General features: G+C 48.2%; 2 protein-coding genes across 2 annotated transcripts; one reads left to right on the top strand and one right to left on the bottom strand.

Annotated features, from left to right (window-relative positions):
• Positions 1-312: 312 nt before the first annotated feature.
• On the top strand, positions 313-10,949 carry LOC128275624 (uncharacterized). Its single transcript, XM_053014187.1, has 5 exons — positions 313-382; positions 5,206-7,238; positions 7,339-7,438; positions 8,581-8,735; positions 8,809-10,949. The coding sequence occupies exons 1-5, from the start codon at positions 313-315 to the stop codon at positions 9,151-9,153; spliced, it is 2,703 nt and encodes a 900-aa protein (XP_052870147.1). The 3' UTR covers positions 9,154-10,949.
• A 997-nt stretch (positions 10,950-11,946) lies between these two features.
• Positions 11,947-15,271, bottom strand: LOC128273971 (proton-coupled zinc antiporter SLC30A2-like). Its single transcript, XM_053012045.1, has 6 exons — positions 15,161-15,271; positions 13,616-13,729; positions 13,208-13,524; positions 12,431-13,139; positions 12,122-12,362; positions 11,947-12,053 (listed from the first exon to the last, which is right to left on the bottom strand). Exons 1-6 carry the CDS (start codon positions 15,269-15,271, stop codon positions 11,947-11,949), a joined length of 1,599 nt encoding a protein of 532 aa, XP_052868005.1.
• Positions 15,272-15,490: the final 219 nt, after the last annotated feature.

Raw genomic sequence — 15,490 nt, forward strand, 5'->3', positions numbered from 1 at the left:
ACCAACAATCGTTTGTGAAGCCCAAGCGGGAGACCCAGCAGAAAGTTGGGAAGAAGTGAGTGTGCGTTTGAAACAGATTTGATGCGAATGTGAATGGGGCCAGCGGGAGTGTTTTATGTAACGTAATTCCGTTGGTCCGGCGCTCGGTTCTTGGACTCGGACTACCACGGGAGACTTTCGCCACCGAGATTGCCGTGATCGTCGGACACCGTGGGAGAGTCTGAAGCCCAGACCACGGGACAGACCGTGAGCTGCTACCGTGAGAAGGAAGGCGTTCGGGGCGGTCTACCCTTCTGTTCCCGCGGTTGGAATATGGATAGAAGTGTAGATTCCATCGGTAGTTGCTCGCTTGATGTAGATGCTGATTCGACCGATTTCTCTGGTGAGTAGCAGCGACTACGACGGAAGTAGGTCTCCCCGGACTCGGAGTTACGTTGGCGACCATCACAAGAGTTTGATCATAAAAACAGATTGGCTGTGAAAACCCGGACACTGGAAAGTCCGTCACTGATGAAGTAGTTGTTGGAAGCCCCCAGTATTCACTTGTATCTTGGCTCCCACAGACGAGTGGACGTGTGTTCTACCTCAGTCGGCATTCTCAGTTCCGGTGTGGGCGGCCACGACCAGCCCGGAAACGTCTACGGTGGCCAGCCGTCGTTGAATTTAACGCCCGACGGGGAACGACTTTCCTGATAAGGCGCTGGTGTTGCTTTTTTGGCCAACCCCGACCGTGAGCGACGAGCGTGTTGGTGGTGACATTGAAAATTGGCCACAGGCCACAGGACCGAGAGAGAGATTCCAAAACGAACCAAACAAACCATAAACATGGCAAGAAATGGATGGCCCGTAACTGCGTAAATAAAATCGGTGCTTTGTAATCCTTTCGCGGTCGAGAATGCTTTGGGCTCGTTTTTAATGGACGGCAATCTCGTCGTCTTCTGCAAATGGCAAACGCAAATGAACGCAGTAAAGAAAACGGAACGACCAAACGCGTTTGTCGCGTGCGCAAACGGTGACTGCGTGACTCTTTCTGCGTACGCCACCAAATTTCCCGAATCGTCGCGGACTTTAATTGTTTTCAGTTAGATGCGCCCTGTCGCGTGCCGAGGAACTGAAGAACTGATCCGCGAGAAGAAACACACTCTGGTTGGTGGTCTGATCGGTGGCCGGTTTTCGGTTTTTCGGGCCATTGTCTTGCGGATGCTTTTAAGACGCCCGAGTGAAGGTCAATGTCACTGGCTGGAGATTCGGATTCGCCTTGAAATCTTCGACTCTCCAACGTGTGGGTCGCCACCGAACGCCTCCACGTGAGTCGCGAGTTTGTTGCGTTCGATTGAACCACTTGTCTGTAAGAAGTTCCGCGAGTTCTGCCCCCAAATTAGATGCGAGAGACTCTCTTTGGGAGGTTGCGTTTTACCGAATGGCAGGTGGAAACCGGAAGCCTGTGGGTGTGTACGATTGATCTCAATAGCCGAGATCCCGTAGTATTGCCGAACCGGACTCAAGGAACGGGGATGGTTGCACCTTGACATTTGGGAAATGACGCCACCGCCGCTTCAAACACTGTTTACCTTCGCCGCCGCCGTGGCGTTAAATATTTAAATCGAACGCGTAAGGCGCATAAGAAGCAGGTGGCAGGTGTGTAGGTCTTCGTTTTTTTTCAAACCAGTTCCGGAACGGACAGCGGCAACAAAAATCAATGAAGTCGCCTTCAACACCAGTCATCGATAATCCATTTTCGCGTTTACGAACGATCGCGTCCATTTCTTGCTTCGCAAACAACTCACGTACGTCTCTGTCTACTTAGAAAGCGTAATGGAATTTAGTCCGCCGACCGGTTGGTCATTAGTGGCCGTAGTTCTGCGTGGCTCCAACGGGCGTAGTAATCCCTTTTGTAGATGGGGATGGTTTCCTTGGCTAATACAGCCGATCTATTTCAAGAGACTTGTTCTCTATCTTCTTCTGATGCGTTCCACACTTTGGTCCCTCGTTTGGTCGTCATTGTTGAAGCAGTACAAGTTATTCAGTTGTTTGTGGTAAGTTTCCTAGGCCTGTAACACCCGCCTTCAGACGTAGCTCAAGGTGAAAAGATGAAATTCCTCACCCAGTCTCTCCGATGGTGGGAACCATTTCTCTGTGCATTTGTACTAAACTCTAAGACACCTACGTCCACCTAATACGATGCGTGATCGGCGGTGCGTGAGTGTCACTGGCGTCTAGCCGCGGAGCCCTCTCTGTGTTGGCGTTACACTAAAGCTGCGCCACCGACGCACTTTCAGGCCTTTAGAGCGCGCTGCATTTGAAGTCGGCGCGTGAGTTGCATTCGGATGCTGCGGCTGACTCTGTAACTCTCTCTGTCTTTCTTCCTCACGAACGCCTTCGCGTGTCTTGTCCCGCTGGAGACGCGTCACCGGCATCGCGCACGTTGCGTCACAGAAAAAGGCGAAATGAGTTCGAATAATGTTTTGAAGGTTCCGCGCCCGTGTGGGCTAAAGGGGGGCCGCGACCGCTTCACGATTACCACTACTAGCACCGGGCGTCGCACACAGAGACGCGATCGCGTGCGTGCTCGGACACACTGCCACCGCCATCGGGAGCTTCCTGCTCTCCAGTGTGCGTTTGGCAGTCGGTCGGAGTGGTTCGCGATGGCAAAAAGTGGTGCTTCGTCAGTTATTAACTTTTATGCTTTCGTTGTTCGTTGCACTCCGTTGTTGCACTGGTGACCGACCGTGGCTTTAAAGTGGAACACCCGGAACGAAACGCATCGAATTGTGCTGTGTAGCGTGAAAGTTAATTGATTAAAAACGCTTGAACCATATGCGAATCCCCATCCGCGTTTACCCGATACGCAAATCGCGTTCGCCGCCCAGTGAATCGCCAATAGTCAGAGTTGACTTTAGATTGGTGCCCCACAAACCAGTTCTCCGGGGGGGGAAATGCGTGCGTTTGTCGCGCATAGCTGAGCGGTGACGCAACTCCACGTTGTGCGCGAACCGGGGAATCCTATCGCTGACAGATTCTGTTCCCCGAGTAGTCCGTGTGACAGTTTCTGAGGATTCCAAAAGTGTGAAAAATCTTCGGCCAAAGAGTTCGATTCTTTTAACTGTGAAATGGTGATCTTACAAAACTCAGCGTGTGGTCGCCAGGTGGCCATGTGAAGGTAACACACAGCATGGGGTCGCATAGGGGCCGATTCAGGTGTTTAGATCGTACCGGCCCCGGGGGCGATTCATGGGCCATAAAATAGGCCACTAATCGTAAGCTCGATCAGCATCTTTCACGTGTAATTACCTGGGGCGAGAGGCCAAAAAGCCACACGAAGCCGGTGCTCGCGACGGTGATTTCTACAGTCGGCAGCGATTCGTTCCGTTGGCCCCAAGCGACCCAATGGAGGCGAATGGTCACCCACGTGTTGAGGTTTTGCATCGAAACAGCGTGTGGCTAGAGGGTTACCGACAGTTCAATATGAAGTAATTGCAACCCAAAACGGAGGTCCAAATCTTTAATCGCCCCCCCCCGCCAGTGATAGCGAATGTCGATTTGTGAACCCTTCACAATAATTTCCACCTCCGCTTTGGAATGGCTCCGTTTGCTCGATGAATCTGTGGCCCTCAGACGGCGGTGACACGGTGTGCCCTCCTAGCCAGCCAGTAAATGAAGCCATTAAACGAGCTGCGCATGTGGGACGCAAGATTTATTGATTGGCAGTGCGAGAACCGACTGCGCTTTCGAATGGCGCTGCGTTTCGTTGCTTTTTGTGGCAGCAAAGTAAGGGCGAGATTAAACGGAGAAGCACACCACAAACTTCAACTTTGGGGCCATTGCACTACGTGGTCCACGCGGTCAGCCTTATCGCGCGACCAAACACTTTGGCGTGTATGTGCGTACGCTGAAGGTTACACCCAAGTGCAATCATTGACTCTACGGCTCTCCCTACGAGACCGTGTCCCGGCCGTTCAACGGGTCCGTGCTTCGCTATCATTTGGGTGCTCGGGTTCATTTCACTTTCCATATGCTGTGCTTCGAGCGACACTCTGATAAGAGCACCACAACGCATTTTGACCGAGTGCAGAACATTGCTTTTACATGCTTTCCAAGAACTACATGCTACATTACATGCTGTTCTATTTTCAAAATAGTTTACCTGTGGTCGTATTGCAGGATAAACTTATTGAAAAATAATGTCTATACACCAAGATTATGTCACTGAGGATGACCTTATCTCGAAAGAGCTCGGTGGCAAACATAGTAATGTGTGCCATGTCAACGGAGCTGCTCTTGCCACACGTTGCTTGAGGTACCCGGGACAGCTTTGTGTTGATTTAATAGCCTACAAAAGCTCAAAAACATGGCGCAATATCTGAAAAGGTCAACAGTTTCGTTGTTGTTGCAGTATGTTTGACACCAACCTTGACGGATGCAATTACAGTGCTGAGCTCGGCTGAAGCTCAGTCGTTCGATCAAAAGAACTCATTTGTCAGATTCTCGCTTTTATGGGTATCATCTTTCTTTTGCATCGCTACTGATGATGATGATTATTGGCACACGACTCAGGGTGTGATGTGGTTGGTTGATGATAAATCTGGTTGACTCATCAAAATCGATCACAGACCGGAAAAACCTTGACCATCTCCTTCCGCTCCTGTCCATTAACATCTTAACATAAATCCTCTTCCCACGAGGCGCGTCGCATTGTCCGTGGGAGTTTTTAAGTGAGGTAATCCGCTCGCAAGTCCTGTGACCGGTCGTTTCTCGAACACACCCACTCGTAATCCGAGGAATGGCGCGTATGGCTAAAATGGGCTGGACAAAAATACGACCGTCGTCCTTTTACGTGGTAGAACGTCGTCAGTTTTCTGGTTTTACCATTGTTGGAGAAACAAATCGATTGACTTCTGTTGGGCGTTCGTGTGCCACGCAGAAGGTTGCGCTTGGCGTATGCCAATTAAACGCTGTGACCAGCCTGGTGAAGTGGTGAAGGTTTTTGGGGAAGGTTAGTTCGATGGTGTGCCCCCAAGGTTCAGGGTCTCGAGGTCGTCTGGGGAAGGAAAACATAAATCAATAATGCAAATAGGCAACATCAACATTGAACGTTTGAAAAATAAGAGTTAGAACTATCGCCAAGGCCAAAAATGTTTCTTGGCCTTTTCTGGTCTACTCTAATCACTCTAACCGCAACCCGCATTTTCTTTCTTCCTGCCTCAGACACGTCAGGAGAGCTAAACTTTCTAACACCCATCTCCGGCAAGGACATCACCCGGGAGTTCACGGCCGGAATAAAGGAGCGTTGTATGGTGCCGGTGATCAACTGCCAGGCAGTAACGAGCGTACTGGATCCAGTAACCGGTCACATCAGCACCGTTCTCACGACGACGACGACGACGGCCGCTTCGCCAGTGGGCACCCAACAGCAGCAGCAACCGCTGCTAAGCAACGGCGACAGTATTGCGGCCTCGCAGGTCAACAAAAAGCCCAGCTATCTGAACCTCGCCTGCTGCGTGAATGGCTACTCGAACCTGACGACGTACGATTCGAAGCTCCGCCAGGACATAAACAAATCGCGCGAAGTGTCCCCTAGCCGTCCGATCATCGCGACGCTTCACTACAACCGCACGGATTCGACCGGTGCCGGTGGTGGCAATCATCTGCTGGCGGCGCCCACCCTCAGCTACGTCAGTATGAACAATACGATCAACAACAACTACGGTGGGACGACGGGGACCGGTCAGCTTGGGTTCGTCGGGAGCAGAATGTTCAAGCTAAACGGAGGTGGCGGCCTAGGGCGCATTCGCACCATGAACGGAACACCAGCGGGGGGGCCGGTAGACGTTACCGATTGCGCGTTGTTCAACGGCAACGGCACGTTGCGGTCGAAGGTGATTTCGTCACAGTCACAAATCAGCAGCCTTTCGCGGGATGACCCGTCTCAGATGACACCGAAGAAGAGCTTCATCCAGCAGCGCGTCGAGAAGCTGTACGGGGCCAGCGAAGGAGTGGTCATCAACAAACAAATCTACAGCAACAGCGAGCGGAAATACCTAAACAATATTGCAAACGAAAACGGCACCAGCAACGGTGTGGTAGGGAACGGCACCGCATCGGCCACGCTAGGGCACAGTAAAGGGCATCTGTTGGCGACCGGTGGCGGAGGGTCGCTGTTGAAGAACGGGTCCGGTTATCTGGCGAACGGAACCTACTCGATTGTGGTGGATGAAAACAATAAACTGATAGGCAGCGATGAGCATCAGCCAGAAGACGATCCCGACGTCGAGGCGCTTCCGGTGTTGCGACACTTGCGGCCCGAGTTTCGCGCCCAGTTGCAGCTCTTCTCGCCCAAGAAAATTCCCAAACCATCTCCAAGCCGTTCCCTGGGAGCCTCCGCTGCAGTCAACGGTAATGTGCATCCCACCAACGGTACGACGACGACGACGGTGATGAGTCACTGCAGCGCTATCGAAGAGAGTCTATACTCGCGAACGCAACGTCACCACGCGACAGACGAAGCGCATTACTCGTCGATCGATACCAGCTACGACAGCTTGCGGCAGGAGGAAGATTTGTCTCGAATGGCGAGCACTACTAACGGCGCGAGCAATGGACATCATTACCACGAGACCAAGCGTCACCATAGCAACGCTGCACGCACGATGCACGTTATCGAACAGCGCGGCAGCAGTCCCTCTGATAGCCCGGTGGCGACGAAATCGGTGGAGCACACGATACCGCCAGCGTCCGTCGTTGCCGTTGACAACGCACGGGAGACGATTGTAGTATCGGCAAACACCGCGAGTCGCGCCACCGTACCTGTCGACATTGCCGCTGTACGACATCAGCAACCGGCGACGACGTCGGGCGGTTCATTCGATAGCACGGTGCCCGAGAACAAAGTTCACAACGGTGTCGAAGAGGCGAAGGACGTCGAAAACGGCTGCAGCAGCGAGCTCGTGGTGAACGGTGGTGAAGTTTTAAATTGTGATAATCCTTCGGTCGAGATGAGAGCGGTCGTGCCAGAGGATCCGGCCGGCACCGGAGCAACAACGGGTGCATCGGAAGAGGACAGTGCAGTGAAACCGATGGCGCCGCCAGTGGCCACTACCAACGGCAATAGTGCACACAGTCTCAACAATAATAACAACCACGAGCTCGACGGAAACTATTTCCTGCAGATACTGCGGAACGAGCAGAACCGCCTGCAAACGATGGCCACCTCGGTGGAGCAGGAGATCCAAAAGCTTAAGGTGTGTGTGTGTGGCGGTGGCACGCGGTGTGCACGGAAGAAAATTGCGTGCGCAGACTACTATAGGGATCGGGTTGCTGATGGTCTGGTTTTAATTTTAGGCCGACGGCGTCGTCCTGTGTGAGGAAATCGATGGCTACACGCTGGTTGCCATTGGCAAAGCCCGTCTACTTTGCTCGCAGAAGATGAAACAATTTGAAGGTTAGTACCGGGTCTTTTATTGGACTGCTAGTGGTAGTGGTGGTGTGCTGGCAAGGGAAGGGGTTGTTGTGGGTTGAGATGCTGCCGTCGCGTGGTCATATTTTGGTTGCAGTTTTTAAGATCATCGGGCGCTCGATCATACAACCGATTGGCGAAAATGTTCGGTCACATAATAATTGCTTATCAATTAAGCTGGCTATCTTCCGCACATGTGTCACTCCAACAGCTGATAACGCTATCTGTCAGTGACGTGCGTATGATACGTAGTTTTTCGAGTGGACTTCGCTGTGTTTGTGGTGTTAGCGGTGTTTATTTTTCTTTCTCAGAATTAGTGAGTGAGCGAAGTGAGTGAGTGCCATCGTTTATTATGCATGGTTTTCGCTTTAAATGCTGTTTGATTTAATTATTATTGTAAACGTACTGTTCGAAACTAATTTTCTAATTCAGAATTTTGCTAGAGTTCATTAACAAATTCTGAAAAAAATACTTTAATGTCGTTGTTTGGATTTTCCATTATTTTCTGCACATTTTTTAGTTTAAACTAAAATCGGTCGGATCGGTCTCACTCACTGTTTAGCTTCAAAGAGCATTGTTAAATATAGATTTTCAGAATATGTTTCACAATAAAAGAGGCTTATCGCTGAGTCACATGATTCACGGCTACATTGGCACGGCTATAAACATATTCGTCACGAAGCAAGTCCGGAAATTCCGCGGTTGAGGAAACCAAAATGAAAACGTTCCAACAACCCATAGCGAAAGGCGGCAATGAAAGGTTTGTCGAATTCGTTGGCGTATCGCTGTGCCAACAAATTCGGCAGTAAACAATCACAACAAGTTCCGTTTGTTTTCGATGTTTATATTGTTTTGGTTCTGTATGTTGATTTTTTGTGTCAGGTTATATGGCCTAGCTTTTGTCATTTAGTATCAACTTGAAATGATTTCGCATATCGATGAATTGTTCTCATATTACCAACAAGGACAGGTGTTTGTAGTGGATTTCGTCATTATAGAGGTTTTAGAATAATTTTACGGTTGTTCCCGTCGAATACAAATACTATTTTGTTTGGCCTTTTACCGGGTAGAGAAAGAAGAATAAAGTCGAGTCCGGCTTATGCGTCAAATTGTCTTACTGATTTCAGGACTGTGCTACACCAACCTGAACCAAGTGCCCGGCGAAAAGTTCCAAACAACTGGCGAAGACCTGCGAGGATTCTGGGATATGGTGATGCTGCAAGTGAATGACGTCGATGCAACTTTCGTTGAAATCGATACGTTCCGTAAGAACGGTTGGAAGGTACGAACTGAAATTTACACAATCGAATTGTTTCTGATATTTAATCGTTTGATTTCATGTTCGTCTGTTTTAGAAACCTATCGTCAAAAGCCCGCTTCCTGCAGCACGCAACGGGGCCACCCGTACTACAAAGCTTATCAAACGTCCATACAAAACGGCTACGACAAATGGTGCCACCAGCAGCAGTAGCAACGTTACAGACGGTGAAACGAAAAAGGCTTCCGCGGCGTTGGCCGCTGCGAAGCGCGAAGCGCAACGCAAGCAGCTGATGGAAATGAAACGGAAACAGAAGCTGGCAGCCAACGGCCAGCAAGCGCTTGAAATTTTCACACAAACCTCCGCCGTTGCGACCACCTCCGACGGAACCACTCCACTGGCTCCTGCTGCAAATGCTTCGACGCTGGTCGATACGAGTTGATTTCGTGCATCATGCTTCAAGGAGCGTTAAGATCGCACCACCATAAACATCACCAGCTCGCTTTACCGTCGAAATCTTGATAGGGAGTGATCGGGAGAAAGTAATTCGTAATTTGGCACCCCGAAATTCCACTGCTGGATGCGTATATATTGTATAATAGTTCACACAGACACATTTGAAGACACTGGACTGATAGATTTTCCGTCACGTAAGGCTCACGCTTCTATTTTGCCGAAAGTCCGATACGAAACGTTGCCGCTTACTGGCTGGCTCTCTGTGCTGTGCACAACGTTCAATCCTTGCTCTCAAAACCTGCTTGTGACGTTTTTTTGCGTATACCGTATCGTGGAAAACGAGAGCGAAAGGAAAGATATAAATGAAAGATATAGAAATCGTTGTAGAAATAGAGCAATAGATAGTGAACGAGAGTAAAAACAAAAGAGAGAATGTGAAAGAAGGATAAAAAGAAAGATTGAGAGAATGGTAAAACGATCGAGAGCGAGATCGAGCAAGAAAATGTGGTTGCAAGAAGATATAAATGATTGGAAAGGCCAAGACAGAGTGATGAAGTTTACCAGGGGGAAGAGAAAGCCAAGGCGAAGAAAACGTACACAAATTGTGATTGTTTTATACATTTTTATGGTCGAATATTAAAAATCTACTACTATCGATTATCGTATTGCTATAATTATTCACTTTTTTATTGTAAAATTATGTGTTCCGACATTTTAACGGTATTCAAACAACACGAAAAAAGCACATGAATGCAAGCAACACGTAGCGAAGAAATAAATAGTGCAAGGAACTGGTAGCTGAAGCGAAAAACAGAGCGTATGTAGGCAAACAAAAAGTAGTTAGACACATTGGAATGCGATCGCTAATTAGTGTGTGATAACGAGGGACGAAGCAGAGGAAAGTATTTCTCTGTTAGGCTCACCTTCGTTTATCTCCCAACTGCGCTCGAAGCCAATATGCTCTTGGTTGTGGACTATGCGAATAAGCCAGCAACAAAGACAAGCTCAGTACACATGTCACGAAAATGATCAAACTTACAACCAACCCCTCTGCCTGAAACGTACGCGTGTTGACTGTAACGAACTGCATATAATTAGTTCTATTGTACACACTGAAAGGAGAATGGAAGGACGAATCTCTATTTATTAACAAAAATGAAAACCTCATAACTATCCTTTATCAATGTGTTTAGTTTAGCTTAATGTTGGGCGCGCTTTACTCCCTGTGGCGGCTTCGCGATCTTTGTTTAGGGTGTCTACGTCAGTTTTATCCATCTCGTTGATGACTTTTGACGTGCCGTACCAGAAGAGGAATCCTGTTGCGAGGTAGTGTTGCGGATCCTGTTACAAACTGTGTCTCGGTGGCGGTGGATTCCAAATAGGCGATTGGCGAAATTTCTTCAAGATTGTACCCGTTTCTGAAGCTGCTTTTGCATTTCAAGTCAAAATGATAATGATTGCTATTTGCTCGTCGTTTATGTTTCAGTTAAAAATGCCATTTGAAGGAAAGTTTATATTTTTAGATGATTCTTTCTATATTTTGTAGTTTGCATTTTTGTGTCGTAAGATGCGTAAAATGAGCGAAATCGACGAGTAAATGAAAACATCATACCGAAGAGGTTGCGACCATTTAAAACAAGTATTTATGAGCGAGTGCCTTATCTGTCGTTCAAGAAAGAAGAGGCGTTCAAGAGTACAAAGTATAATACTTTTTTTGTGCTCACATTTTCTTGAGCTTTATTATTTCGTCTCTTTTCGCGTATTATTTATTATTTTCTCCCTGCAGCAACTTGTTGCTTTCTTCTGCTCTTCCTTTTGAATTCTTTTTAGTAGCAGAGCCTTTCGCAAAGTTATTTCTTATCGATGATTTTATCTAATGATTTAACGGCGAATGATTTTTTTTCGGTTTTAGTAACCAAAAAACGAGTGAAGTTTTAGAAAAAGTGAAGAACGCGCAGCAGACGGGGCTACTTGCTTTGTGCTTATCGCGCAAGGGATCGAATCCGCGAGACCACGCGACCGAGATCCGCCATCCAACGGCATTGTTACATAGCAAAACGTAGTAGAGCCTAACACAATCATTGTGATTGGCGGCTTATTTTTCGACAAAAACGATTTAGCAAAAATTTTACAGCGTTTGGCAGATGCAAAACTAAATAATGGAACGTGCTGCAACCCGTGATGGGGATGCAGCACTGTGTCGGATGGAAGAAGATTACTAAGCTATAAAAAACGGCTAAGGAGCGAACAGCAGCAACAGCTTGTAGATTGATCAACGAGAGGCAACAATACCACCAACATTACAACACGAATAAATCAATAAATATTCAAAGGATAACCACCATACACACTTTTATTCTTTTCTACAAGGATTACACACGATAGACTCGGCATTTTATGAACGATGGAAAATGAGAAGGCAAAGTTTGAGAGAAGTTCCGTTTAAGCAACGAAGAAAGCATAACTGATGCTTATGCGTGTTCACTGGTGCTCAGTTTAGCAAGGATAAGGTGCTTGTGTGCAGATGTCAGACACATCCTCACGGCCTCTGTAGTTGGTCGAAATAAAACAAAACTTAACAATGTTGGAACATGAACCATCTTGTCTCAGGAGGATTCACTTTATGATGACGTTTTATTACAACCTTCTAGATCGATGAAATCATTTGCTGCTAAAATATAGAAATACTTTTGGCTATGTACAGTATGACGAAAGCGGGCTTCCTTCCATCAGGGTTGCAACCAGCAGTGTAAAAGGCAGCGTGAGTAGCGAGCCGTGTTTAAAAGTGCATCTTCTCTATCTGCACCGTACTGTGCTTGATGTGGAAGTCTTTCCTCGCTATGTGATTAGCTGCTGCCAGAATGTCGGACGGATTGGCGAGGGGATCTGTGCAAAATCAAGCGTTAAATCGCAGCTACTAATCGGCATTCGGCCGGTGCTGTGTTGTTGCTTACCAATCATTAGATGTACGGTCATGACGTTCCAACCGGTCGATACACTCCACACCTTCAGATCGTGTACCGTTTTAACGCCCTCAATAAACGCCAGCTCTTCCGACAGTTTTTCCAGCGTGACATCGCTAGGAACGGCATCGACAAGGATGCGCATTGAGTCTCGGAAGATGCGTACCGTCGTCACGAGAACGATCACCGAGAACACGAAGGTACATATCGGATCGAATACCTTCAGGTTGGGCTACGAACGCGATGTTGGTAAGGTTTAGTGAATGATTTTCTAGCATAATGAAGCGAGGGCATACTTACCGCTAATTTTATGACCACTGCAGCTATCAGCACACCGATGCTTTGTATGAAGTCACCAATCACGTGAATAATTGCTGCCTGGACATTTAGGTTGCTACTGTCGTCCTCTGCCGAAGAGTCGGAACACTGGTGGTGCTCGCCAGCGGAAGATGATCGTTCCGTGTCGCTGTGAGCACCTTCTTCGTCACTGTGACCGCGGGAAGACTCCGGATCGAGGCTGATGCGTGAATAGGTAACTTTACTCGAACAAATGAGATCCGGTGAGTTGATGTTAGCGTCGAAACTCATCCGGTGACGAAGGTGTTCCTTGTTCAGCTTTAACCGTGCACTGCTTAGTATCGTGTCGAGATTCGGTTGACTGCTGTCGGACGTGAATGCGAACGAATTATGCCTCGAGGATCGTGGACTGGTCGTTTGGGGACTCGGAGGATAGTTCTGAATGATGAGTTGCTCCATTTTATCGAACTTCTTCTCGTCACATGAGTATGTCCGTGGTATGCGTTTTGGTATCGGTGAACAGGATCGCGATAAGGGGAGGCCTGCCACCGTCAGCTGTTGAGCTTTAGATCGCGGCCGTGCGGGTAAGTGACTGTGGTGGGTGGGTAAGTGACTGTGGTGGGAATGGCCTCCACCGTGACTGTGTCCGAGCCCTCCATGACTGTGGCCATGGTGTACAACGCTACAGGAACCGTGCAGAATGAAGGCGGTCCTGTTGAAGGGAGTTTCATAGGATTAGTCTTAAGATTGTGTTCCGCAACATACAGGTAATTCACTCACGCTACATTCATGACAACGCCCAGAACCGCCACAATGATCATGGTGTCTGCATCAATCTCGTAGTGGCCTTCGATGAGCCGATTAGCGGACATGACGACAAGGACCGCCGTCAGCGCCCAAATGCCGAAGATGGACAGCAACGCGCCGAGCACCTCTACCCTTCGGTAGCCGAAGGACATCCGTCCATCTGGTGGACGGTTCGAGATCCAGATCGAAATGATGGCAATGATGAACGAAATGCAATCGGAAAGCAGATGCGCCGCATCGGTCATGATAGCTAGGCTTCCGGAAAGATATCCCCCGACGAACTCCGCTATCTGACGAAATAGGACACAGTGTAAAGGATGAGCATTACAAAAGACGGAACGTTCTTCGGAACCCAGAAGTGATGAAATTGATTTTGCTTACCATAAAGGCCACAGTGAATAATGTTGCCCACATAAGCTTCCGCTTCTCAGCTTTGCCATACGATTCCGTGGCCGATCTTGCGCCGGATGTAAAAAGGCAGGTAGGATTGGACAGCTAGAATGGGAATCGAAAATGTTCTGAGTTTTGGGATTGTTAGGCACTATTGCGCCTTCCGCTCTGAAGTTTCACTTTAAACTACTGATCCGATCGCTCGACGTAGAATCTGTAAGCGAGATTTTGTCAACACATTTCTGATTGGCTGAACCGCCTGTGGCTTGCTAGAATTTGATGTGGACACCAATTAACACCATGGGTAGCAATGATGGTGAGCATTTCGAAAGCGTGAACCTGCCCGTGTGTTGATCTTCTGGAGGGCGACAAGTTAAAAGTTTATCCAATAACCGGATGCGAGCGGAAATCATATGATCAATGATAACCCAACTACGTCGCACACCTTCAGGTTACGGTCAAGTTTAATCGATGTCCTCGATGGTCCAAGCCTCCAAACGATTGTCGTCGATCGGGGGTTTTTTTCAACTGTGACAAAGCTGTCACGCCGGTGAGTGGGAAAAGGTTTCACCCGTTGGAGGCAAGTCTTCGTAATGTTTCCAAGTGATTTTTTGATGGCCGAAAAATACTTTTTCATTTCGTGTTTCCTCTCGACCGGTGATAATTTTGACACTTTTCCCGGTCGACTGGCCCGATTGCGAATTGAAAGACGATTGGAGTAGCAGAGTCTCCTTTTGGCGAACGAAGCAACGTCCGAAGTCCCAGAATAGTAGATACGATATTTCACAGGTAAACTACGAAACACGAAATAGAAACGGGTCACATTTTTTTAAACTAGCTTTCAAGATGCACTAAGCATCTCACATTATCACCCTCATTGATTATGTTTGAGACACTTGAACGCCTCTTGTAAACATCTACTGGATTAGCGTTCACAAAGTCCGCACATGGCAGAGAGAATGAGCCGGTGATTTAGCTAAACCACGAAAGAAAGGCCTTCGTCGCCCAACAAACACAGTTTTATGAGTCGTGCCAAGTGGTTGCAGACTTGTCGGCTGAGTTTGTAATTGCCGTTTGTTTGTTCGCATAAAAGAATTTGGAATTTAACACTTGGAGCCACGCAACCAACCAGCAAACCAACGAGGAATTCCTCAAGTCGGGGCACGGAAGGGACCCAGAAATTTGCGCCAACATAACGGTGACACCGAAACAGCGGTGTAGACAAGCGCGAATTGCTTCAGGAACCTAGTAAGTCGATGGCTTACAGCTGAACACGTAAACAAATTGCTGCGAAGGGTTTGTGGGTGTGTTGGGGGTCCTCGGGAACGCCGTTATCACTGGCTGTGAAACAATTTTCTAATCATCGCCACAATCATCGCCTGTAGCGATGGCACGTAACAAAGACGGACTACGAAAGGTGCGCCAGATTAACCCGTACAACCTAACGCCATCAAAAGCAGTCTTCGATTAGATAGTGACCTCGCTTGATTGGGTGTCTGATGGGGCTATTCGGTGGTTACACGTCTGGGAACTTACGTTGGTGATGCTCGGTAGAAGATTCTGCTGACTATTGCATTGTAGCTCGAGCTGGGTCTCTTCTTCCTCTTCAGGGTCGGAGTGTATATTTACTTCCACGTATGTCGTCATGCTGCCGTACCGCGTGGCCCCCTTTCCAAATAATACTCAGTGGAAACACTTGGCCGTGCCTTTGTTTTGGGAAGATTTCGACACTACGGTTGGCAACTTTCAAAACCGTTGGCACGCGAACATTATGCTCAACATACACACACACACACCGATGCGACCGATCACACACGTGCTATTGTTTCGCTGGATGAAGTTTCCGTTCTTCTCTCGCGTGGAGCC

The sequence above is a fragment of the Anopheles cruzii genome, chromosome 3 (assembly GCF_943734635.1).
Source record: "Anopheles cruzii chromosome 3, idAnoCruzAS_RS32_06, whole genome shotgun sequence".
Lineage (NCBI taxonomy): Eukaryota > Metazoa > Arthropoda > Insecta > Diptera > Culicidae > Anopheles > Anopheles cruzii.

What these genes read in the sequence shown, in the direction of transcription:
- LOC128273971 (XM_053012045.1), bottom strand. Translation starts at nt 15,271, where the DNA reads ATGACGACATACGTGGAAGTAAATATACACTCCGACCCTGAAGAGGAA. An exon ending in GGCGTTGTCATGAATGTAGC is followed by an intron (nt 13,140 to 13,207) that starts GTGAGTGAATTA and finishes TCCCTTCAACAG; the next exon opens with GACCGCCTTCATTCTGCACG. An exon ending in GACCGTACATCTAATGATTG is followed by an intron (nt 12,054 to 12,121) that starts GTAAGCAACAAC and finishes GATTTTGCACAG; the next exon opens with ATCCCCTCGCCAATCCGTCC.
- LOC128275624 (XM_053014187.1), top strand. Translation starts at nt 313, where the DNA reads ATGGATAGAAGTGTAGATTCCATCGGTAGTTGCTCGCTTGATGTAGAT. An exon ending in AGGAGATCCAAAAGCTTAAG is followed by an intron (nt 7,239 to 7,338) that starts GTGTGTGTGTGT and finishes TTTTAATTTTAG; the next exon opens with GCCGACGGCGTCGTCCTGTG. An exon ending in GAAGATGAAACAATTTGAAG is followed by an intron (nt 7,439 to 8,580) that starts GTTAGTACCGGG and finishes TACTGATTTCAG; the next exon opens with GACTGTGCTACACCAACCTG.